The sequence below is a fragment of the Chlorocebus sabaeus genome, chromosome 20 (genome assembly GCF_047675955.1).
Source record: "Chlorocebus sabaeus isolate Y175 chromosome 20, mChlSab1.0.hap1, whole genome shotgun sequence".
NCBI classification, from domain to species: Eukaryota; Metazoa; Chordata; class Mammalia; order Primates; family Cercopithecidae; genus Chlorocebus; species Chlorocebus sabaeus.
In genome coordinates, this window is record NC_132923.1 from 34,597,083 (window position 1) to 34,623,905 (window position 26,823).

The window sequence follows — 26,823 nt, forward strand, 5'->3', positions numbered from 1 at the left end:
GCACATGGCATTTTGGAAGACTTACAATTAAATCAATATAACTAGATGATTTTCACCCAAAATTAGACAGTTGATTCTAGAGAGGGTTGGGTCTAAATGCTAAAACCCTTGTGTGCCATGCTAAAGGATTTATATTTTGTGGTCAAGTCAATGGGGAGCCACAGAAGGATTTTCAGAAGGATCAGATTTGCATTTTAGAGGGATCTTCACATTCTTGTTAAACACTCAGTTGTGATTATATAAATGATAATCTCTTTGCTGAACCTAAATTCATGGATTTGCAAAAGATTAAAGTTAATTAGAGAAAGGACTCATGGAATAGCCTCATTAGCCTAAAAATTTACTGGTCACATTTCTGTCATGTATGACTAAATGCTCTAGGACTGGACATTAAGCTCCATGAACTATTAAAAATCAGTAAATTTCCATGCCATTCCTACGATAAGCTACATGATCTACACCAAACTTCTGCACATTTTATCCTGTTTCAGTACTTCTAAAATATCAAGCTGTGAGTCCCTTCACAGAAATCGACATTATGGGACTATCATGGGGTAGAAGAGGACATAAATGTTGGCTAAACCAAAGTTGGTACATAAAAAGTAAGTTTTATGGTGGATTTATGGATTTATGTTTCTGCAATGTGTTTAACCTAGACTATCTTTTCTAAATTGATGACTTTGTCATCTGAGTTCTAATCAAAACATTTGCAAAATCAACATTTTTTTTTCTTACTTGCTTTAATAGGTCCAGTATCCTCTCTCAAGATAAAATTATATTGGTTTTACAAGATTTCTTCTGCACACAATGTTTATTGTTATCTGGTACCTGAGATCATCAAGGTCGTGCCAAAGTTGATTGATGATTTGTTCTCATATTTGTCCAGGCATCAAGTTAAAAATGGAAGTAAGTTCTGTAACTTCAAAAGTTTTAAGAAGTTCATTTACAAAAGGGAAAAAACATTCATTAGTTTTGCCTTTTACTTATCAGAGGGTGGGGGAGTATTGTAATAATCTTCAGTTCTCAAAGGTAATAGCAAAGGAATTTAAAGACTGAGAGGCATGACATTAACATTCTTATAAATGAAAGGATTTAGATTATTTTAGAGGAGAAATTTCTCTATTAAGAATGTGTTGGGGCTCAGAAAGTGATATCCCAAAATAAAAGCCTAAGAAGCAACCCCAGAAGCAAAGTCTCTCTGACCTTCTTCTGCCTCCTGTCTCTTGCCTTTCATTCTCCCCCAGGGAAGCCATAGAAACTAGATTCCCTCTTCCCCAAGGTAGGTCATAAAAACCATAACATCTTTTTCCCAAAGCCAGCCATAAAACCTAAAAACATTATAATAACATCCCCCGCACCACTTCTCTGTGCAGCAGCTGGCCATAAAGAAATTAAGACTCTCTTTCCAGAAGGTCCTACACCACACCCAGGAGGAAGGAATGCTTCACAGAGAGTCCAAGAAAAGTTGGAACAGGCCTGACTGAGTTCCCCGACTCAGTCTGTTATCATTAGATCAGATCCTTCTTATCCAATCATATTTCAACATGGCTGTACATATTTAATTGAACCTAAGTATAAAAATGAACAGTTATTCCTGTATCTTTGGGTCTTCATTCTGAAGATTCTCAAGTCACTTAAAACTATGATGCTTTACTTTTGTTTAATAAGGGTGTCAGACGTGACCTTTATAATGGGGAAGAAAGGGATCATTTTCTTTCCACCCCTAAAAAGGAAAGCCTCTAATCACAGACTAGCTCAGATTTGGTTGCTTGATTACAGTTGAAATTTATTTTCTCAAATTAACATTTATAAATAAAACATTAATAGCTGAGTATCTTTGATGTCAGTTTTCTCCTCAACCATCACCCCACATCTTAAATTATCTTATTCTTGATTTATTTAAAGGACTTTTAAAAAAGAAAGTTTATAAAAATAAATGTTTGCTCCTCTTGTTTCTTTGTACATTTGTTTTTGGTTAAGCTGTTTGGTTGCTAAAAGGTCCTTTTCCTAAGAAAGTTTCTAGGTTAAATAAAATATCTAAACCTTAAGTCACATTTTATAACAGTTAAACATGGAAAATAATCTCAAATCAAAATGTTAAGGCTATTAGAAAGTACTGGAAACCTGCTAGGTATAATCATTACAAATGTATTCCAAAGTTTTTCTTGCATTACATAGCAGAATTTGGTTAAATACAAAAACTACCTTCTTTTAATTTTTTTTTTTTTGGTTTTTTTACTTGTATTAAAATTAATGCATTAAGCTATATTGCACAGTGTCCAGACTCCCTACTGTTTCCTTTCAAAGCTCAAACTCACTTAAGAAATTATAAACCTCAAGTATTGAACCCAATTTGCCAATACCGCTAAAGCAGCAAGTAGAGTCCATAAAAGGAAAAGACAAATTCTACTTTCTCTATAGAAATATTTTTCTTACTATTAACAGAATGTATCAACTTTACTTTTTTGAAAGCCCCAAATATAAATTTGTGGCACCAGATATGAAAATCCATTTGATATGCTCTCAAAATCTAAGGGCAGTACTTACAAAAAATAACAGAACATTGAAAACAGAAATATTAATTTCTCTATCTAACTAAGTAAAATGACATAGACTTTTTTTTTTTTTCCTCATTAAGAATGGTCAGTACACTGTCTCTTGAGAAAACGTTTGTAGTTGATGGCATGTCAATATTCAGAAATGTCATGTTCAAATAAAAGAATGTACATCAGGCTGTTAGTTTTCTCCAAATTATTATTTATTTGTTAAATTGTTATAAAATATGCATGACATAAAATTTATCATTCTAATCATTTTTAAGTATACAATGTTTTGACATAAAATGCATTCAAAATGTTGTTCAACCATCATCACTATTTATTTCCAGAACTTTTGCATCATGTCAAGCAGAAGCTATGTACTCATTAAGTCTTCTTTCTCTTAACCCTGGTAACATTTATTATAATTTTCATTTCTATTAATTTGCCTATTCTAGGTACCTTATGTAAGTGGATTCATGCAATCTTTGTCCTTTTGTTTCTGGCTTATTTCACTTAGCATGTTTTCACGTTTCCTAGATGTTATAGTATGTATCAGAATTTTATTCCATTTTAAGTCTGAATAATATTCCATTACAGGTATGTACCACATTATGTGTATCCATTCATCTGTTTATCTTCATTTGGGTTGTTTTCTTTTTGATTCTGGAAATAATGTTGCTATAAACATTCGTGTGCAAATGTCTGTTTCAGTCTCTGATTTCAATTCTTTTAGATATATACCTAGAATTGCTGGATCATGTGGTAATTCTGTGTTTAACATTCTTAGGAGCTGCCACACTGTTTCTACAGTGGCTGCATCATTTTACACTTCCATCAGCAAGGCACCAAGGTTCCAATTTCTCCACATCTTCAAAACACATATTTTCTGTTTTGTTTTGTTTAATAATACCCATCCTAATGAATGCAGAGTGGTATTTCATCATAGTTTTTATTTTTGTGTCTCTAATAATTAGTGGTTTAGTATCTTTTCATATGTGTATTGGCTGTTTGTATACTTTATTTGGAAAAATGTTATTCAAGTATTTTGCCCATTTAAAAAATCAAGCTGTTTGTTATTGTTGAATTGTAGTATTTATATAGTTTAAATATTAATCTCTTGTCACACATATGATATACAGATACTGCCTTTTCAGTTTCTTGATACTGTATTTTTAAAGACAAATATTTAAAATTTTGATGAAGTCCAATGTATCAATTTTTTGCTTTAGCCTGTGCTTTTAGAAAATTAAAATAATTGAACTCCAAATAGTTTTGCTGAGAGGAAATTACATATTAGCGTTGTTCAACCACATACTGCCAAAAGAGTAAAATAAATCCAGCTTATTAAAATTCTTGTATACTTAAAATATGTAAATATGTTTTTTGAAGTTTTTGATTGTTCAGTTATTCTTGGGTTTGGGATTGCATGGCTAAGTAATCCAATAGATGGCTAGATGTTCTCTCTATGACTTGTTTGGTCCTGCCTCCCACTGGATATTTTCCCATACATATCTGGGAGTATGTATTCTAAACTATAGCTCAACATCGAATTTAAAAAATTAATAATCAATTTATAAACTTCAAGGCACTTAGTATTTATATTAAGCTTTATAAATTTAAAAGGCAACTTCTAAATTATCTTGTAAATAAGTATTAGGGAATATTTCCAGTCAACCTTATAGGTTATCTTTGCCTTTCATTGTTTTGACTAGCCTATTTTCCAATCCTGGAGAGATAGAAATTAATTTGTAGAAAATAGATATCTATACAAGCAATTTCTGTTCATAGAAATGCAAAGTCTGTGTGGCGGAGGTTCAATTTATTTTGTTTCCCTAATGGAAGAGGCTAGTTTTGAATCTATTAAGCAAATTCATTTTAGGATTTCTAATGGCCTATACATATGTCTGCTCTGTGGATTCTTCTTCTTGCTACTTATAACTTTTTTTCTGATTCTCTTGTTAACTAAAGAGTTAAATAAAATCTTTGACAAGTATTTATTTTCTATGAGAGTTGTAATTTTGAACATTAAAAATAGTATTTAATGGCCAGTACCCCATTAAAATAGTTCTTTAAAATAGTCAAGATATTTTTAGAGAAGTAAATATATTTTAGAAGTAGTTTAGTTTAATATCTTCTTGTGGCATTTTAAAATTATTATCTATATCCTATACATCTTTTAAAAGCCAAAATAAGTATTTTCAAAGTCAAGTTAAAATGTTTTTATTCCTCTAAACTCACAGTTTTATGAGTCAATAATTTATTTAATAATTAATCCTGCACAACACTGAACATATATCTCTTTTTTTAAAAAATTATACTTTACGATCTAGGGCACATGTGCACAACGTGCAGGTTTGTTACATGTGTATGTATACATGTGCCATGTTGATGTGCTGCGATGTTTAGTTTTTCACGTATTAATGCCTGTTTTTCAACATTAGTCTATAATTCTTAAATGTGGGATTGCATTGTGGCTCTATTTTTAGTTTGTGAGGAAATTCCAAACTACTCTCCATAGTAGTTGTGCTAATTTACATCTTCACCAACAGTGTAGGAGGATTCCCTTTTTTCTACAACCTCACCAGCATTTGTTATCATCAAGATTTAGAATCAACCTAAGTTTCAACAGACAAACAGATAAAGATAATGTGATACATATATACCATGGAGTACTATTCAGCCATAAAAAGTAATGAGATTCTGTCATTTGCAACAATATGGATAGAACTGGAGGTCATTATGTTAAGTGAAATAAGCCAGGCACGGAAAGACAAACATACCATATTCTCACGTATTTGTGGAATCTGAAAGTCAAGATAATAGAACTCATGGAAATACAGAAAAAAAGAATGGTTACAAGAGGCTGAGAAGGGTAGTGTGAGGGACAGGGAAAATGAGGGGTTCATTAGTGGGTACCAAGAAAAATAAAAAGAATGTATAAAACCTAATATTTGATGGCACAAGGAGATCATAGTGAATAATAATTTAAGTGTACATTTAAAAACAGCTAAAAGAGTATAATTGGATTGTTCATAACACAAAGGATAAATGCCTGAAAAGATGAATGACAAATTTTTCATGATACGATTATTATATATTGCTTATGTATACCAAAATATCTTATGTACCCCATAAACGTGTACACCTATTATGTACCCACAAAAGGTAAAAATTTAAAAAATGTTGAGGTCTTTGTATATCCACAACATAATGCTTTGTACAGAACAGACATTTAAATAATTAGTGATTTGATTTGTTAATTCAATTAGTGCCTGCAATGTCTAAAAATCCATCCAGGTACAATTCATATCCAGAAACAAAATCTGTTAAATAATTACAGAATTATCCAGGGTTCAAAAAATAATACAAACACATCTTAATTCTTTTCATCAAGTTTACATGCAGTGGAACTCAGGAACCATGGATGCCTCCTTGGCTCGCTTTTTCTTAATACAGTTTAGTCTTTTAAAAATTCACTTTGCTCTTCTTCCATCTCCATCCCTGAAAAGCCTGCAGCACCCCTTAGGGCTGACTATAAACCAGTGGTTTTCAACTTCATTTTTGCTCTCCCCAGGAGAAAAATAAATTAAGTTTAAATTCCTCTTAACAACTGTAATTAAGCACTAAGAAATAAGATTTTGTTGTATAATGTGAAGCTTCAGAAGGGCCACAAAATATTATGAAGTATAAGTTTTTTCTTCCCTCCAAAACCAACTTTTGCTCCCTTCCAAGCAATAACATCTCCCTTAACCTCTGTCAGATTACCTTTTTCAGAGGTCTAGGATTACTAGGAATTCCAGGTCATCGTACTTCAGTGTTAGGGATGGAGATGATCAGAAGCTAGTCATAAAAGTCCCTGTGAAGACTGTTCTATTTTGATTTCACTCTCACTTATAGGTGTTTAGCACTTAAATGTCTCTACTCAAAGTAGGAAGACAGGGAGTTGGGGACATGGCTCTTAGGCAGCAAAACCTGGAATTCTAGTTTGTGTTCCCCTAACCCTGTGAGGTCAGAGGCTCCAACAAGTTTCTCAGTCTTTAGGTAGCTTCTTCTGAAGATGACAGCCACTCTTATTGGAAAAGAGGTCCTAAAAGCCAGGCTCTCTTCTTATTTCTCTACTCTCTCAGACCTTGATCCCATATTTCATCACTGACGGTGTGTTATCCAATGCCTTCAAGCAGTTGTATTTACATATTTTTTTCTGGTTCTTAAAGTCATTCTCAGTAAGAGACTTGGTCCAAATTATTTAGCCTTGCATTACTAGAAGCACAAGTCCTTTGTAATATTGGTATTTATTTGTGTGTGTGTGTATACATATATATTTAAATATATACACACACACACAAAAATATATATTTAAATATGTATTTGTAATATATATGCAAATTTATATTTACATATATATTTGTTAATATATATTTACATATATATTTAACTTAATTTTTTTACTAATTTTTACTAAATTGTTTTAGTTAAAAAAAAAAACTGCATATACTGCCAAAGTATATGCAAATCAAAATCCACCTTTAAAATCCAACTCAGCTAGGTTAGTGATTGGTAAGGGAAACATGGGTGTTTTTAAATGAGTGTGCGAAATAATCCCTTTTGTTATATAATTTCAAATACGGCTGCCCTCAATTTCTTCCCTCCCTGTATGCACATGGCTGTGCTTTACATTGAGAGATAAGAGTCCCATTATTCTTCTCTTACATCTGGTCTTGTTTTAGTTACTTACTTAAGAAAAAAAAAAAACAGATATAAATACTTGCCATTTTATTTTATTTTATTTTATTTTATTTTAAGACAGGGTCTCACTCTGTTGCTCTGTTGCCTGGGCTGGAGTTTAGTGGTGAGACCACAACTCACTGCAGCCTGGACCTCCTGGGCTCAGATGATCCTCCCACCTGAGCCTTCCGAGTAGCTAGGACTACAGCCATGTGCCAACATGCCTGGCTAATTTTTTAGTTTTGCATTTTTTTGTAGAGATGGGGTTTCACTATGTTACTAAGCTGGTCTTGAACTCCTGGGCTCAAGCAACCTGCCCACCTCAGCCTCCCAAAGTGCTGGGATTACAGATGTGAGCCACCATGCCCGTCCATGAATGAATTCTGAGTATAGGTCATAATGTGATTTTTCAGTATAGGTCATAAGTTTTCTTGCAGTTTCTGCCTAGGTCTTCTATAATATTAGCTCTTAAGATGCTCTCTGAAAACCTAGCTGTCATGTTGTAAGACATTCAAGCGACCCAGAAAGATGATACAGAAGTGATCCAGTCAATAATGCTACCTGGGCTCCTAGCTTACAACCAGTATCAACTGTAGCCATGGAAGTGAGCCATCTTGAATATCTAGTCAAGTATAACCTTCTATCTGACTGCAACTGTATAAGAAATCCTAAGTAAGAAATTATAACAAAATCATGACCATTAATAATATTTTTTTTTAATTTTAAGCCATTTACTTTTGGAAAGGTTAGTTGTAGAGCAATTGATAACCTAAATATCCTCAAAAGCTTTACAATCAAGTGAAGAAAGACACAAAAGTAGATTTTAATAATCAAGCATAGTAAATACAATGATGAAAGCCTACACAAGATATTATAAAACATGATGAGAAGAGACACCTTGAGGGAGGGTACCAAGGGTCAAATAAAGAGAAGAGATGGCATTTAAAGTGAAATTTAAATATAGAATAAGACTTTTTTTAGGCAAAAGAAAAACTATTAATCTCATAGTAGAACAGTGTTAAAAGACGTGCAATTACCAAACATTTGCTGGATTCCAATTATTGGTTGACAATGGTTAGAAATGAGACTGGATTGTAAGGCAGCAGCCATATCATGCAAAAGTCTGCATGAACCATTTTAAAGACTCCACATTTGATCACATAGAAGTTAGGAAGCCATTGAAGGCCTTTAATCTGAGACCAATATGATGAAATTAGTCTTTAAATCAATTATCTCAAGTCCTTTGTGGCAAACAAATTGCAAGTTGAAAATAGAAGTAAAAACAAACAAACAAAAAAACACAAAATTAGTGGCAAGGCAAAGAAATAAACCATTTTAATAATTCAAATGACACCAATAAGATCCTGACCTAGGTGTATGTGGAGCAGTAGGATAGATTTAGAGATATTCTAGAGATAAAATTAACAGTATTGTTGATTCATTGAATGAAGACATAAAAGTGAGAGAGAAGTTAAATGTGACTTTCATGCGTCTTGCTTTGCAATGGGGAGAAAATTGTGTCACAAACTAATATGATTTAGGAAAGATATTCATTTGCAATATTGAGTTTGAGATGGAAGAAATTACATAGTGACATCTAGTAGATCTTGGGTGTATAAATATGCATGAAGAAATTCAAGGTGAAAAATTCACTCATTCATTCATTTATTGAAGAAATCATTATTAAGTGACTGCTAGGTGCTGGGCACTGTTCTAGATGTTTGAATTAAGGTAGAACACCATACAGACAAAGTCCCTTCATGGAATACATTTTAATAAGAGAGACAGACAGTAAATAAATGACATAAATATATGACAAATAGAGAATAATTGGGGTATTATTTTCGATAGGGTAGTTAGGAGAGGTAGGGGATCTAGATGAAAATGACTTAAAAGCAGGCAGGAAGAAAAGTCATCGGGAAAGAGAGTAGAAGACCAGCAGACAGAAAATGAAAGTGTGGCAGTCCTCTGACAGGTCAAGGACATTAGGAAATGAATCAAAGGCAATTTTCATTTACCTAATGAAAGATGAAGAATTGCTCAAGGGGTTTATATTACATGCTTATTCTTGGTTTTATTCTAAAATAACTAGGTCTCTCAATGATAAATTATAGATGAAACCAAAATAAGGATCAGCATTTTTTAACAATGTGGAATATCTCTGAAAATTTGAGGAAGTATAAAATATATGAGAAAAAGTACAGTTGGCCCTTGGACAACACAAGTTGGTACTGCACAGGTCCATTTATACACAAATATTTTTCAATAAATATATAGGAAATTTTTTTGGTAAATTTGCAACAATTTTAAAAATTCAGACCAACTGTGTAGCCTAGAAAAACTGAAAAAGTTAAGAAAAAATGAGCTATATCATGAGTACATAAAATATATGCAGATACTAGCCTATTTTATGATTTATTATGATGAAATATACACAAATAAATTATTAAAAAGTTAACATTTATCAAAACTTACACACAAAACAGGCTGTAAATGGTGCCATTTGTAATAACAAGAAATATAAACAATATAAAGATGCAGCATTAAATCATAACTACATTAATATAACTGTAGTACATATTGTACTACTATAATAATGTTGTAGCCACCTCCTATTGCTATTGCAGTGAGCTCAAGAGTTTCCAGTATCCACTTGATACTAATCTCCAGTGAGCCTTTTGTCTATCTACTAAATTGCATGTCACAGTGAAAAGTGACTTTTTTGGTTCTCATGTTCTTTTCATGATGTTTAGTAAAACACTCTATACAATACCCTCAAATAACATTATGGCATTTGTATGAAGTGCCACTAGCAATGTTGGAAGTCCTTCCAAGAAGAGGAGAAAATTTATGACATTACAAGAAAAAGTTGTACCATAGATTGGCGTCTGAAGCAGTGGCTGCCCATTATTTTAACATAAATGTATTCAATGTAAGGACTGTTATTAAAACAAGAAAAGGAAATGTGTGAAGCCATCATTGCAGCTATATCAGCAAGCACATATTTTGCCAAAGAACTTTTGTGTACATGTAAGGTTTCCTCTAAGAAAGGCATACCTATAGACTCTAATGTGATTCCAGAAAAAGCGAAGTTATTATATAACAGCTTGAAGCAAAAGAAAGGTGAAGGATCTAAAGCTAAATAATATAATGCCAGCAAAAGATGGTTTGATAATGTTGGAAAGAGGTTTGGCTTGGGGGAAAAAAAAAAAAAAAAGTCAAGATAACAAAAGAAGCAGCTTCTGTTGACCAAGAAGCAACAGACAACTTTCCAGACACCCTTAAAAAAATTACTGAGAGAAAATGATATCTTCCTGAACCAGTTTTTAACACAGACAAAAGTGCCCTGCTCTGGGGAAAAAAAAGCCACAAAGGACATTTATTAACAAGGAAGGGAAGGGAACACTGGGATTTAAGGCAGGAAAAGATATGCTAACTCTACCACTGTGTGCAAACGCAATCAGGTTTATGATCAGGTCTGCCTTTATCTATAAAGCTGCTAACCACGTAGCCTTGAAAGGAAAACAACACCAGCTACCAGTCTTTTGGTTGTGCACCAAGAGGACCTGGGCAATGAGAACCCCTTTTATGGACCGGTTCCATCTATGCCTTGCCCCTGAAGACAGGAAGTACCTTGTCAGTAAGGGACTGCTTTTTAAAAAGTTATCTTGATATCGAACAATGTCTCTGGTCACCTAGAACCCAAAAGTTTAACACTAAAAGCATTCAAGTGGTCGACTCCCAAACATGTCTCTTTTTCAGCCACTAGATTAAGGTGTCATAAGGACCCCTAAGGCTCCGTTACACATGTACTCTATAGAAAGGATTATCAACATTATTGAAGAGAACTTAAATACAGAGAACTTGATCAAAGTTTAGAAGGCTTATACCATTAAAGATGCCATTGTTGTTATAGAAAAAGCTATGAAGGCCATCAAGCACACAACAAGAAATTCCTGCTGGAGAAAATTGTGTTCAGATGTTGTTCATGACTTCACAGGATTTATGACAGGGACAATTCAGGAAACCATGAAAGATACTGTAGATGTGGCAAAGGAAGGTAAGGGGCAAAAGGTTTCAAGGTATGACTCTTAAAGAAATTCAAGAACTAATAGGTACTGCACCAGAGGAATTGAAAGGTGACTTGATGGAGATGAGTGCCTCCAAACCAATTCAAGACAATGAGGAGGAAGACATAGAAGACAGTGCCAGAACACAAATTGACATTAGACAATCTGGTGGAAGGATTCAAATTATTCCAGATTACTTCTGACTTCTTTTGTGACATGGACACTTCTATGATACGAGCACTGAAATTAAAGCAGATGATGAAAGAAAGATTGGTACTACATAGTCAACCTACTAAACATAAACATGTTTAGAGAAAATAAAGTAAAAAGTCAGACAGAAATTACAATGTAATTTCTGTATACTTACACTAATAGCGTCTGCATCTCCTGTCTCCCTTCCCATCTCTTACATCTTTTCTGCCTCTGCCACCCCGGAGACAGTAAGATCAGCCCATCCTCTTCTTCCTCTTCCTTAGTCTACTCAACATGATGATAAGGATGAGGACAGTTATGACTATTCAATTTCACGTAAACAATGGTAAATATATTTTCTCAATCACATTTTTTTCTAGTTAGTTTTATTGTAAGAATGCAGTATATAATACAAATAACAAAAAATATGCATTAACTATTTATGTTATTGGTAAGGTTTTGGGTCAAGAGTATGCTATTAGTAGTTAAATTTTGGGGGAGTCAGAATTATTTGTAAATTTTCAACTACACCAGGGGTCAACATTGCTAATACCTATATTATTCAAAGGTCAACTGTATATCATACAATCTGTTATCAAAAGAAAATTAAATGCATAAAACATTTAGCTAACACTATAATCAAATATAGAATTAAGAACTTTTGTAATATTAGGCACAAATGTTTTAAAAATTTGTATCATTTGTTCTAGGTGTTGTATTGTACCACAACTTCATATAAGCTTAAGAAGGCCAACTTTGACAAGACACATAAATATCAAATACTTTGTTATGCATGCATTCAAAAACACAAGATTTCTAAATCCAAGTTATGTATAATTTTGTTATGTTATATATAATTACATATAATTTTGTAATCGGTTAACTACAGCTACAAATCTGAAGTGACAGCAAAAAAAAAAAAATGCAAGAAGATGCACCATTTATTACTTTTAGTAGAACCCTTTTGACTAGCTAATGCAAGACACAAGATACAAAGAACTACTTGGAATTTCTTTCTTGCAATGAGAAATGCTCCATAGTTTGCAATGTATGAATAAGATATGATGTTACCTACAATGTTGTTAAATTGATTGCATGGAAATAGATTATAAGAGGGTTTTATTACTAAATAAATTACTAACTAAAACCAATAGGTATCTTTAAGAGAAGCTATGTAACTGTATTGTTTTATTTTAGAAGAGAGATAGAGGAAGTAGTAGAGTATTGGTGAATTTGTACTGTTTAGATTACAGCTTTTGTTTTTCAGTGGCATGTTTAATACAGCTTTGATTCATTACTGAACTTGATTATTCTCTACAAATGCCGAAGCTTCTCTTATGGGAAATATGTTGTAAGTATGCTAAGATCATCTGTTTTCATTTGTAACATAATTACCACATATTACTTATTTTGGATCTCTAAATATTATCATCTCCTTCCATCACATTTTTTCTGACAAAGTTTCATAGAATTTGTCTTCTTATTAACTTCTTGTTACAAATGGTATTCCAATGCCATAAAAAAGGATAGTTAAAGAGAATAAAAATCTCTGCCCACATAAAAGTTTTGGTCCAGTCACTAATATTGTAAACCATGTATGAGATCAGCATAATTCTGTTTCCAGAAAAAAAATACATTATTTTCATTATAAGAATATCTGTTTATCTTGAAGTGATAAAACTGCTATGATTATATTTTCATATTACTGTATGTGTCTGTTAAATACAGCTTCCTCTACTCAAACAAGTATTATGTACTATTGCCTGCTAATTGGCAGGGAGAGATGTAAAAAAAGATGGTAGAAGACATCTTGGGAAGAGGGAAAAGCATATGTAAGTACAAACAACAAAAAATGTATTTAGAGAATGGATAATAAAAATGCACTATTATAATCATTCAATGAACCCACCTCTGCAAATTCATTTTCAATCTGCACAGTCATATCAAAGGTTTTAAAATGGATGCAGAATTTTCAATAATTTCAATGTGTGATTTACTAAAAAATTATGCTGATTTGATCCTACATAGATAGATAGGTATGTAGATGTGGATAGGTAGAAAAGTTTAGGTCAAGAAACAAGTGTAAAAGGAAAAAAAAGCTCTTTGACAAATATGTTCAGGAAGTTATCTCAAAAAGTGGTACAACTCTGTAGTTTTATCTATTACCTCAAAATAATGGAAACTTCTAAATATGGTTATGGCTGTTAAGGTTATTAAATTAACACCATCATAAGTAATTTCACTTTCTTTCTATGATTTTGCAGTCTCTATTTTGCATGATCCATTCGGTCAAAAAGAATTATCAGATGTAGTGAACTTCATGCCATTTATGTTTATAGAAAATAAATACCTCCAGTAACATTTGTAGTATTAGGATAAAAACAGATGCAATATGATGTAAATTCTTGGGGGCAATAACTTTCAAATGTATTTGAGTCCTAATTAGGATTTCTTATATTTAAAAATAGGATATATATTCCATGAAAGGTTGATGGAGATTTTGTACTCGGTATGTGTCTGATATCTCAATTCATTGTCTTTTAAATGTGGAAGTAAAAGGAAGCAATGTCCACAGCCCCAGTTTATATATTTTAACCCTTAGGAAGTATAATTTCTAGAAAAATCAACAGAAGATGGAAATATTAAAGGCATAATTGTACGAGGGGGATATTTCAGGGTGGCTACCAACTTCTTCCTTTTTATATTATTGAGAACACTTTTTTTACATTCAAAGAAATGAAATTGCTTAAGTAAGGTTGAATGATGCAGGGTAAGAGAGTTTGCCATTTACCCTTTCTTTGCTCTTGTGAAGCAGGTATTCTGTCTTTTCTTGAGCCCTAGATTACAGAAGTGTTTGAAAGCTTAGAAATAGTCACTTTTCCCATCCCACTATCCATCTATCAGTGAATTCTTCCTCAAGTAAAAACACAAGTCAGACTGATAGAAAAACTATATTTCCAGGTATGGCTGTGTATATGGGGTGGTGGGGCTATTTCAGTTGGGGGAACACTAATGGAATATACCATTTATAACTAAAAGAAGAATATAAGTCTCTTTATTTATTTTTGCATAGTGTTTTCAGATGGCCAAAATCCCTAGATAGATAGATACACATCAATACCTAACCAAAACATATAATTTCAATAAGCTATTCACAAATGACTGTACACATCTATAAATTACCACATTTATCTATCTATAACAGCTGAAAATCGTGTGCCTTGGATGACAAACACACACCGATAGACTGCACTGCAAACTTTGTTTAAAGCACTAAATACAATATCAAGTCCTCTGTCAATGACAGCAGAAGGTTCCAGTGCACTATTTGTTTCATAATCCTGTATTTAGCTGACTCTTTACTTCACTGCAGCTCAAGTTGCCGGCAAATGCTGAACTGGAGCACGAGAGTCAATCCTTGTTCGGTTAACAAATTCCCCGCAAAATATCCCCCCGAAACCCCCAAGAGCTGTAGTGATGTCATATCCGTTGTCCAGGTCTCCACACCTCTCTCAGCAGTTACTCCCTTTATCTATTCCTTGGGTCAAAACTTTTGAGGTAGGCTGGCTATATAGCAGCGAGGGAGAGGGTAAACTGGGGCGCGCGGGTTGGAGGCGCTTCAGCACCGCGGCCAGCGCCCACTGCAGCCCAACCCACTCTCTTGAGCTCCCGGACTCCTAGCTCTGAGAATGCCTGCGGAATGATCGCCCCCCAAGGCGGCTGCCGCCGCTGCCGCTGCTGCTGTTATTGCTACTGCTGCTGCCGCCGCCTCTGCTTCCACTCTGCTCTGACTGGCAGGCAGAAAGTGCAACTGACGAGGGAAAGGTCTCTGCAGTGAGTGGAGTGCCTACATAAAAGAGAGTAAAGAGGGGGCAAAAACCCAAATCAGAATGCAGGCGACGTCCAACCTTCTCAACCTCCTGCTGCTGTCTTTGCTTGCCGGCTTAGATCCTTCCAAGGTATGAACAATATTTTGAGTCTTGTTTGAAATACATGTGCAATATGTAACAAACCTAACAAAAATGCAAATAAATATGTCAAAAACGGCACGAGAGACAGCTCTTTCAGCTACCTTATGGTGCCTGGCGTATCCTCACTGCCTGGAAGATAACAAGGTGAACTACCAGAGGAATAGCTCCTCAAGGTAGAGTCCTACCGCGCGGGGGGAGGGACCAGGAGAAAATATAATGTGCATGGACAGCGGGCAATGCGGCTCTCCGGGGAATTTCGCTTATTCCATGTCCAACTGCTTAATGCTCTCTTTTGAAGCCGGACGGGTAATGCAAAGGAGTTTGCAGTAGAAACAATGCAATTTATAAACATGTATTAGGACATGGTGAACCGTTTCTTTGTTGAAAGCAGGGAAGCGTTTTCCAGCTGATCCTGGTCAATAATACTCCCATCGCAGACGTGCTGCGGTTTGTGTCCAAAACATTTGGGATGCTGCTTGTAACACACATGGCAGAGCAGCAGAGCTATACTCTCTGCCATGGCTGAGAGGCGTTGGTGAAAGCAGCTTGTGTTTGTTTCTTTCTTTTCATTAAGAAAATTAGGGGGCACTGAGGAAGTTCTGATTATCAGTGTTAAGAAACAGAAAGTGAGAACCTTAACAAACTAAAGAGGGCAATAGGAAGGATGAGTTAGCTCGTAGATGTTGAACTCTGAAAATTATCTAGTACTGGCAATTAAAGTGAACGCTAAACTCCTTTGATAAAAAGACAGGAAAATATGGACAAATATTTTCAACGATATCTGAGAAAAGTCTTGATGACAAAGTGAGATAATTTGAAAGCTTCTAAGAAAAACATAATGATAGGGAATAAGAGATAAGCCACCTGGTGAAAAAGAGTAAAATTTATTATTTTACTTATTTAACTGGCCAACAGCAATTTGACACTATAGGAAGAATGATTCCATGCTATAAAACTAATAAATGCTATATTTTGGAATATTATAAAGTTATTTTTAAAGCTTTACATCATGTGTGCAGTGTAGACAAATTAAGTTTCCTTTCATTACTGAATAGAACTAAGATGTAATAAAGCATAATTTAATACTGTGGTTGTGATATTTGTAGGCCTAATATAGTATACAGTTAAAACTTAGAATCATGTCGTATGTATTTGTAATCATTTCTGTACTTTCATATTTAGAGGGACCTGATGAGAACAAACTCATTTTATTTTAAAGCTTTGATCGTACTGGTATTATTGATGTAAACGCTTCACACTGTGTGAATGTCATCTTAATAATCTTAAAGGCATATTTTATATACTAAGGTGTAACTTTAAAGCATTTTATACTTAGGAAAAAGTGTTGATTTTGTTTTTATATTTATTTTTCTTTTCTTCTTGACTCTGCACCCTGTAGTGACACATTCTATCCACTGCCACTCTTTTTATATTATATATTGCTTAAAACTTTTGAATACATTCCATTATATATCTGATTTGGGAATATTCTTGGTAGAACATTTTTTAAAGCAAAGTTAATCACTAAGTTACTGCAGAAAAAGTCACTTGACTTAAAGTGAGTTTTATTTGTTTTTCTTTAAAATAAATTCAGAAATGTAGAGCTTCATTAACAATTTTGTGTATGATTTGATTTGTCTGGTATTTTTGATGCATAAATATCTTCATTGTTTGCACCCCTTCCTTTCCAAAATTAAATATATAGATAATTTTCTGTTAAATATGAAGGCAAATTTTTACAATAAGCAATGCATCTTTGGTCAATATAATCTTTTCTAGTTTTGGTGAGTTTATTTGTGTGTATTCAAAGCTATAAAACTTTTTAATTTCTTCAGAATGAACTGTGGATATTTGCCACAAATGAGTTGAAAAATCCAGGGAAGACATACATTAACTTCTCCAACTGTCCTTCTCAGCTTCCACATACTGCAATACAGTGTGCAAAGAACAAAAGATGATTTTTTTCAAAAGATATTTGTTCTATATCATAGACATTACAGAGAATGTTAAAACTTTCAAAACAAGTAATTTTAATGTTACAAAAAGTTTTAGGACTTTTAGACAAAACATTGCTTTAAAAAATGAAGAGAAGCTACTATTGTATTATATATTTATATAATATATATTTATATTGCCCCCCCAAAAAAATTACAGATGGCACCATTGTGTCCTCAAAAGAATTGTCAATTAGGTTACAAGCTAAGAATTTTCCACAATTTTACTTTTTATTCCGCTAGTTACTTAAGGGCTTAGATTTTAAAAGTCAGGATTCATAAAGCAAATTATATATGGTGAAATTAAAATAAAAAATCCATTAATATAATACTACAAAAAAATACAGTTTTTGGACAACTAAGAAATAATTTGTGATAACACTTAAGTGAACAGAAATGCTAACCAACTGCTTTTTTACCTTTTAATACATTAGGAATGATATATATCATAATCAAATTTTCAAATAATTTTAAGTATTATTCTATATTTTTATATTTTCTATTTATTGTAAACATATATATGTGTGTGTGTATATATATATAACATGGATAAACAGAAACTGGCAAAATAGGAGAACTCTTAAAATTGAATAAAGTTTTTTTAAGTATAGGATTTTACATATATCAAATATTGGAAATCTACATCTTAGAAAGCACTTCTTATATATCAATTTACCTGAAGACAACTGGGTTTTCTAACAACAGTGCCAATTCTATTTCACGGAAGACCATATAATGTTTACATTTATAATGTGTGTGTGTGTGTGTGTGTGTGTGTGTTTTCTGTCACTGAAGCTTACAGGTCTTATATGGCATTTTATAAAGTGCTTAAGTATCGCCATCTTATGGTAAGATAAGTTACTTGAAAGTCAATATTGTTTTTAAATTTTTAAAAATGGCCAAGATCCATTGTTCATAGACTGAGCTTAGTTTCAGCATGTACTTAGTTTCTTCTCTCTCATTTACTGTATCAAAAAATTGGCAAGATTGGTATTCTTTTCCAACAAAGGAAGGCAATTCACACTAATTAATTATTTGTATTTTTGTAGGGACAGATGATCAATTTTTCTTTTAGGAAATTTGTTTGAAATACTTTTTATTAATTAAAGTATAATTAGTAAGTTTCCAGTTCTTTTTAGAAAAACTCAGATGTATATCACCGCCTATTTTAAGGGAAGTCAATTAATTTCATTTGTAATGGAGGGTTTGAATTATGGACAACATGCCAAATCATCATTCTATAAGCAAAATTTCAAACACTGAAAGCTTGTAGGAATTCAATTATTGTTCAATTTTATAGGGAAAGAACTATTTCTGTGTAGGGAATTTCTGAGGGCGGCTGCTAGATGGCATCTCTGTGCTTTTAAACTGAAGGCATTGATTTCAGTAATGACCTTCATAGTAGGAGAGTGGACTTCTTTCTGTTGCAAGAAGATTTTTAGCGGGCCATTATTTGAACGTTGTAACAAAACAGTAATTCCTGTGAATCAGAACCATGAATTTCTCTGCTCTGAACTAGAAAGATAGGAGGATATCAATATGACTGCGCAGATTTCAAACACAACATTGACACTGGAGCCAGCCAGATACTTGGGGAACAGTTAAAAAGAGGTGACATGGCCCTATCTACACACTATTGTGACTGCTAAACTTTAAATAAGTCATACTTGTCTCATAAATATATCAGAAAATGCCCTATCAGGGGAATTGTGCTGAGTTTGAGGAAACATTTACTATCTTCTTATGTAGAAATATGTTAAACTTATCTTCGTGATACTTGCTCACACTACAGACATAAACTATAACAATGATTCAGCAATAATCTCCATCACTAAACTGTAGTTTCTGTTCAAGGCAACCCAGGCAATTAGATCTGTTGCCCTAAATAAGATAATTGCTTTAAAGCCCTATAAGCACGATGAGAATTAGGAATATTTTAATAATTATATTACTGAATGTTTCAAAATGTAATATACCATACAACCTTCATACTTTGATATTGCTAAAGAAAATAATCAGATTTAAATTGTCTAAGGGTAGCTTTCATACATAAATCTAATTAAAGTTCTTGTTCTTACTATTTTTAAATGAAACTGAGGAAAAGCAAAAAAAGCAAGAGAAATAAACTGAGATTACTACTTGCTTTAAAATTCACCTTAAAAATCTGTCTTTTCCTGTTTCTCCTGTGTGCTAGAGACATCCTCTTCATAACAGGATCAACTCAAATTAGAACAGAAATATGGATTGATGACATTTGGCAAGGACCTGTAATTATGCACCAGTAAACCCTGATATGGCAAAAACTGAAGTGTTCAAGGCAGCCTGTCTATGTTTTGAAGGAGCAAATAGCTTCCTGGTCTTATCTTTTCTCATCTTCCTTAACCTGATTAAACTTTTATTTTGGAAGAAGTAAATATTCTTTCTCACTCTTTCTCCTGGCAACTAGAAACAGTTAAACGGCATCACCTTTCTTCATTTTTCTTTTAAAATTCTTACTGCTTATAGCTTTGCGACTATTCTCTTTACAAAGTGGCTATTGTAATGATCGATGCTCTGTTGGGAGGAAAAGCAGCATAAGTGGGGAAAAACACAGGGGATTCAAGGCCCCTCATTTCTAGACGCTACTTCTTCTACTGATGATATATATAGATGTGACTTTGGGGAAGCTGTGATTTTGATGCCCATACCTATAGAATGAGGAGCCTAGGCATTCTGAAAACTTTGTTAAACTCTAGAATGACTCTTTTTAATAATATTTGACCATTTATCAAAAATTAACCAATTCTTTTGTAGGGTCTAGCTAGTAATATCATAAACTTAGTGAGACCTGAGAATGAGCCTCCCTGGATAATATCATGCAGTTTTCATCTGTTCGGTTTCACATTTAAAACTTTCAATTTTCTACTTTCTGCCTCATCACTCTGCTTCCCGCCTATATTCATAGACACAATCCATATGCTCAGGCTTCAATCCATTCACCTATCAAACATTGCTCCCCAGAAGAGATCATTCATTAACTTAGTAGGTCTGAAAACCAACATGTTTCATACTTCAGCGATAAGTATTTTATTTAACTGAAAGTCATCTAGGGAAAAGTAAAGTAAAAACTTGTTTCCCATATGAAAGGAAGTACTGGATGTATTAAAGGCATGTGAAAGGTATTTGGGGGGGCTACATATTCTGTTGCTGACTCTTCTAGGCAGACACATCCTTAAGGATTTTGGACTGGCAGTTATTTTTAAAGCTTCAATTTTTGTGCTAAGAAAATATATAAAGAAAAAAGTGAGACCTGATAAAGCTTCAGCTTAAAAACTAAGACCTTGCATCTGATTTACGTAAGTATTAATTAAACATCAATTTACTTAAAAGCATAAAAGACAACTTAATTTGCAGTAGTGAAACTAGAGAAATATGCAAAACCAGACTGTTTTCTTGGTAAGTTAGGTGAAATTAATTACAGTGAGTCGCTGGGATTATCTGTACATTTCCACATATTTGAGTGAAATTATTTCCCAATAGTATTCAAGTATTAGGACAATATCAAAGCTATGTAAACACTCATTACCCTGGTTTAAATCGACAATATGATGTTGAAATGGTGGTCCTTGAACATTTTAGTTCACCTAACACTGGTCATTAATCTATTCAGTCTATGCCCACTTACCAATCAAAAATCATGAAGTGCATTTTAAATGAAACTAATGCTATTATGACAATATTTCAAATACAATTTTAAAATTTGTACTTTCAAATCAGTGTAAAAGCAGAAGCTAGACATGAAATAAGAAGTGGCTTTCAGCTCTAATAGTAAAACTTTTCAATAGTGAGTTAACCTATCTGAAGCTCAGTTTTCATAACAATGAAGTAATATAACAGCAATGGAACTTATACAATTATTTATGATATCAATATATACAAAAACATATTTTAAACCATAAAGTTTAGTGCAAATATTCCACTTACATCAATCAACCTATAACCAAATCTAAAGTCTATTGTGGACCACATATTAAGGACTGATAATAATTTAAAAAAGCTTATCATATTCCTTCACTCTTGCTGTTTCCTCTTCTCAGTTTTGCGAAAAGTGAATATTATATAAAGTTAGCATAGCTTCTCAGAACCAGTCCATCATTTTGATCAAAGCTCCAATTTAAACTTGTCACCTTACAAGTTTACATCATAATTATATCCAAAAAGTCACTTTTTACAAGTTTCTTAGGAAAAAATGTAAAACACGAAGTGTGGTTTCATAATATCAAAGCTCAACCACGTCAAGAAAAGAGCTTTTAAACTAATCATGGAGAAGAGATCACAGAGGGGAAAGATAGATTCAAACACAGAATCTACCAACAGATAAAACTGCTCTTTCTGGCCAGTGTGCAAAGCATGGACTTCTTATGTCTTCGCAAACTATGCTAATGAGAAAGTAGTTTAAATTCTCTTGAAGATTCAAAAATAATATTAAAGAGGGAAGGTCAGAAACGAGATTTTCTCAAGTTAATCAAGGCAGAGGGTCATGGAGAAAAGACCACATTCAGGAATATAATTTCTCTACTCTTTTCTCTTGGATTGTTCTGTATCCCTCTGCTTATATTCACCTTCTTGCTCTTCTCAGTAGAGACTTCTAAAGAGTTTTTCAAAAGACCTTGACCCTCAATTAGTTATTGTAATATTTCTGCTGATGTTGCTCATCCCGTAGCAAATCCACCTCAGTAGCTCATGAGTTAATTTTTTTCTTCTCTATACTCAACCCATGTAAATAAAATGAAGGGTAAAAATCATACAAAAACAAATACGTAATGTCTAGAATAGATTCCACTTACGAACAACTAGTATTTTAAAAATGTTTAAAAATACTTGCACACCATACCATAATGAGGTTTAATTTATCTCTGTTACTTTCTATAAGAGTTTCCAGATTATTTGGGGGAATCTAAAATACGGAAATCGCATAAGACCATCTCTATCTACAGCGCCAGGTAATTTCAATGGCACTAATAAAAATATTCAAAAATGTAGCTGAAATAATAAAAAAATGATTTTTCCAAGAACATTGATTCTTTTTGCATTAAAAACAAGGTGTTGTAAAGCATGTATCACAGAGCTATGCCTTCTGTTATTTTCATACCAAGCCTTCAGAAGTATAAAAATAAGTTTAGAGAGAAGATTGCAGATGCTGTTGTAGTCATGGTTTTGCCTCTCCCTGGAAAGCTTTTTTCCCTTTTCTCCATATGTCAAAATTTTACCTACATTTTAGGATGCAACTCCAGTACCACTTTTTCCATAAATTCTTCCCTGACATTCCTTGCACCCCAACAGTAGATAATCCTGATAAACTAAGAACTCCTAGAAGAAAATCATGATGTTTTCTTTATATTTGTATCTTTAGCTGCATGCACTATGTCTGACACAGAATAGTCGTTCATGAACAAAGGTTGAATTGTATTTCCTCCCTACTGCAAATTTGCAGAACAATTTCTAATCACTCTTCTTTGAAATAGTATTTAGAAGTATGTACACATACTTGTTTCTTACTTTATTAGTAGTTATTTTATCATATCTCTCTTATTAAATTGTGATGTATTCATTTATTGTATTTTATCCCTTCTAATAAATTATAAGGGCAGGTTCAGTGTTTTGGGCACTATCCTATTCTTTCCTATCTAGCAGCTAGCACAGTGTCTTATTGATATAAGATATTTAGTAAGTAGTTTTTGCATGAAAAAATGAATATATGAAGAATAAATAAGTCAAGGAACACCTAATAATCTTGAAATCCTGGGTTAAATCATGCATGAGTATAATCTATGTTTTTGATCCATTTTTCCATCAGACAAGATACTGAGGCAGGGAAGTGAGACTGAGTTTAAGAACCTTTAAAGACTTAAAACTCTTATGCCAGGTTACTTATCTTGACTTACACTAAAAATTATGTTTCTTTAAATTTCTTATTAATTTCATGCACACCCCACTATCTTCGGTGCTATTTTTGACTTGTGGTAGCTCTCTAGATTGCTACAACCTCAATACTCCTGTGAATTATCTGTGTTTAATGATGCTTGGTGGCAAAGTTAGTATATCCTCTTAGTGTCCATTTCATTTGCATGGACTTATAAGTACAAACATTTTATTAATGTGTACATGTTGTTTTGACTACTTTCATTATATGTAGTGTCTTAGCTTTATTCAATAAATTAGTATATTACCTACATTTTTCCAATACTTTTTAAAGACTGACTTTTTTTTACATATCTAAAGGTTCTGTTTAAATTATTATCTTAGTATATACACTTATAATGGTACTGTGCCATATAAAGAAAAGCTATATTGCCTCCATTTTTCTACTACATTATTCTAAGAACATAGCACCACCATTAAGAATAATTTTTAATAGTTAAAAACAAATATAAGTATAGTGGAGCCAGATTCATCTGAATTGTAACTTCTAAATAGTATCAGAAATTAAATATTTTGTATAATTAGCTTTGTGGGTTAAAATGCTCTGGAAAAAAAAAAAGTCAGTAATAAAGTTGCTTAACTATTACAAATAAACAGATATCTAGATAACCCCAAAGGGAGGACATAACTTGAATAGACAAGCCTATTAATTTTTCCAACTAAGTTGAAGGTGATTAAGAAGCATTACTCCATGATGATTTAACTAATATTACTAGAGGGACCAATTCCAGATGGTAGGATTTCTTCAAATAGAGAATCAGTACTGGAAATGTTGATTAACTAGCACCAAAATGTCACTGGTAAAATATGACTTACAAAAGATGCCATCTCTTCTGGGAGTGATCTACATTTATGGCTGCATCGAGAATTATTTATCTGGAATCAGGACCCACAGTCATTATTTTTACACTTACGTAAGTTTTGTGTCATAATGAAATCTTCATACATATCATTGTAGTAAAAACAAACAAATATTATTTGGCTCAAGACTCTCTAAAGACTTCTTATTACACTTATTATTTATAGATGCTACAGATATATTCTACTCTTTATGAAGCTGGGTACAAGAAACAGAGAGTAAAATGACTTCAATTTGATTGATCTTAAAGTACTCAAGGGATATGCAGAAGGAAATGTAACAAGAGTAAGGAAGCTTATGCCGAAGAGATAGCTATTGTAATATAATGACCCCAAACTGAGCAGAAGGTATTTGAGGGTAAGGAATCAAGTGAATGTAAATAATTCATTATTTATTCATTGCACCCCTCATTGATGCCAAAGCTTCATGACCTCCTTGTTGGTCAAATCAAGATAAGACTCCGTATCTAAATATTTGTTCTAAAACAAAAATAAAATAAGACTTTAAGTGATAAAATTACAAATGAGTTTATATGTAGCATGGAGGTGAGCACATTCAAATACAGTTAAAAGAAAAACAATTGAGGAAAGCTATTTGTTTACGTATCAGGGATGGTTTAAGTTGTTACAGATGATGATTCATTTGTCAATGGGTATTTAAATATTTCAGTTAACTTTATTGCTTCCTACACCCCCCACCCCCTGCACAGAGAATGATTATATTAATTAATATGAGACGTAGTTACTCTTCTGTGACTGCTGGCATTAAACTTTGGAACAAGATCTTAGTTCAACTAATCTTAATATTTCTTAGAAAGAATAAATGAAAGAAAGAAAAAGGCAAGGAAATATCATTAAGCTCCTTTTTCTTTCCCTACTTAAATCTGAACTTTGCAGAGAAAGAGGAAACAAGCTTGACTGTATTTGGTCTATTTGTACATAATGATATTGGAAAAGATCTTATTTCCCTCTCAAGAGACTCAACTAAACAATATTAATTTCATGTACAAAATGGAGATTAAGGAAAAGAGAAATTATACCAAATCAGAGAAAATCATATACTAAGTAGGATATTGAAAAGTTTATAGTATTATGGACAGAGTACCAAATTAGGAGTTAGAAAAGCAGGGACCTTATAACAGCTCTGTAACTATCTAGTTGTATGGCCCCGGGCAAGCCACTGATGTTGTGTGCTTTCCATTTCCTCATGTACGAGATGAGTATGTTGAACCACCAAATGCTGTTATACTTTTGGTAGGTCATCCTGAAATGGGGCACATCAATCTCTCAAAAATATAGCTCATTATTTTTTTCATTCATTTTACTTCTGCTCAAAGCCTTTCAAATTGATTAAGTTAAAGGTAAAAATGCATATTGCTTTCATTTTGCTGAAAATCAGAATTAAAGTCTTGGAGAAAAATCACCGTAATTCATTGTATGCATATAGTGACACACACAAAAAATACAAAAATATATAAGCTCATTTCGCATCCCAAGCATTATGGCATATTTAACATGTATTCTGTATCTTCCCTTTCATTAGTTTTTGCAAATTTAATTGAAAGATTAATGAGTAAATGACCTTGTGTTTCTACTGTCTTTATTAAAGTTAAAGCAAAAGAGATGGCTAAAGTTATAAGAAAATGGAGAGAACGTCTATTTCAAATCTATAACATAACTGATGGATGGTTATCTAGCTTCTCTCTATATGTTTCTAATATTGGGGAATAGAACAGTATTCAAGGAATAGGGTTTATTTTTAATCAGAAATAATTATGGGAAAGTTTCTTTTTATATTGAGTTACACATACTTCTAATGATATTTACTGCTACTGCGTTATGGTTTTTTGGCAACATATAATAAAAATTGCATACTGACCGTGGTAGACAAAATAACATCCTTCCAAAGATGTCTGCATTCTAATCCGCAAAATCTATGCTTATGTTATCTTCCATGACGAAACGGAATTTGTAGATGTGACTAAAGTAGGGATCTTCAGATGAGAATATGATCCTGGATTTTCTGGGTAGGCTCAATATAATCAAAATGGTCCTTTTGAGAGGAAGACTGGAGACCCAGAATCAGAAACAGAAGCAAGGATGACAAAAGCAGAGATTAGGGAGATGCACTTTTAAAATGGGGAAATGATACACAAGCCAGCCCATGCGGGCTGCCTCTAGAAGCTGGAAAGCTAAAAGAAATGGATGCTTCCAGAGACCGTTTAGAAAGGAATGCAGCCCTACTGACAGTTTGATTTTAAGCTTGTAAAAGTCTTCAGGTTTTTGTCTGCCAGAACTTAATAAATTTGTGTTGTTCTAAACCATTAGGTTTGTGGTAATTTGTTACAGCAACAATAGAAACTAATACACTGGCTTATATATATTAGTAATAATTGGTAATTGCCTTATTAATTAATGTGTACAAACATAATCAGCCAAATAATGCTAGTCTATGATTGTGAATATGAAAATTAGCAAGACCATAGACATAAATTACAATGTGGTCTAAGTA

The 26,823-nt window shown here is 33.0% G+C and overlaps 1 protein-coding gene across 1 annotated transcript in view; it reads left to right on the forward strand.

The window, feature by feature from the left end:
• Positions 1 to 15,202: 15,202 nt before the first annotated feature.
• The window catches only part of OLFM3 (olfactomedin 3), a 200,792-nt gene continuing 189,171 nt past the window's right edge, over positions 15,203 to 26,823 (forward strand). The window contains exon 1 of the mRNA XM_007977796.3: positions 15,203 to 15,486. Within this exon, the coding sequence (XP_007975987.1) occupies positions 15,418 to 15,486 (69 nt within the window). The 5' untranslated portion in view covers positions 15,203 to 15,417. The remainder of the gene's footprint in view (positions 15,487 to 26,823) is intronic.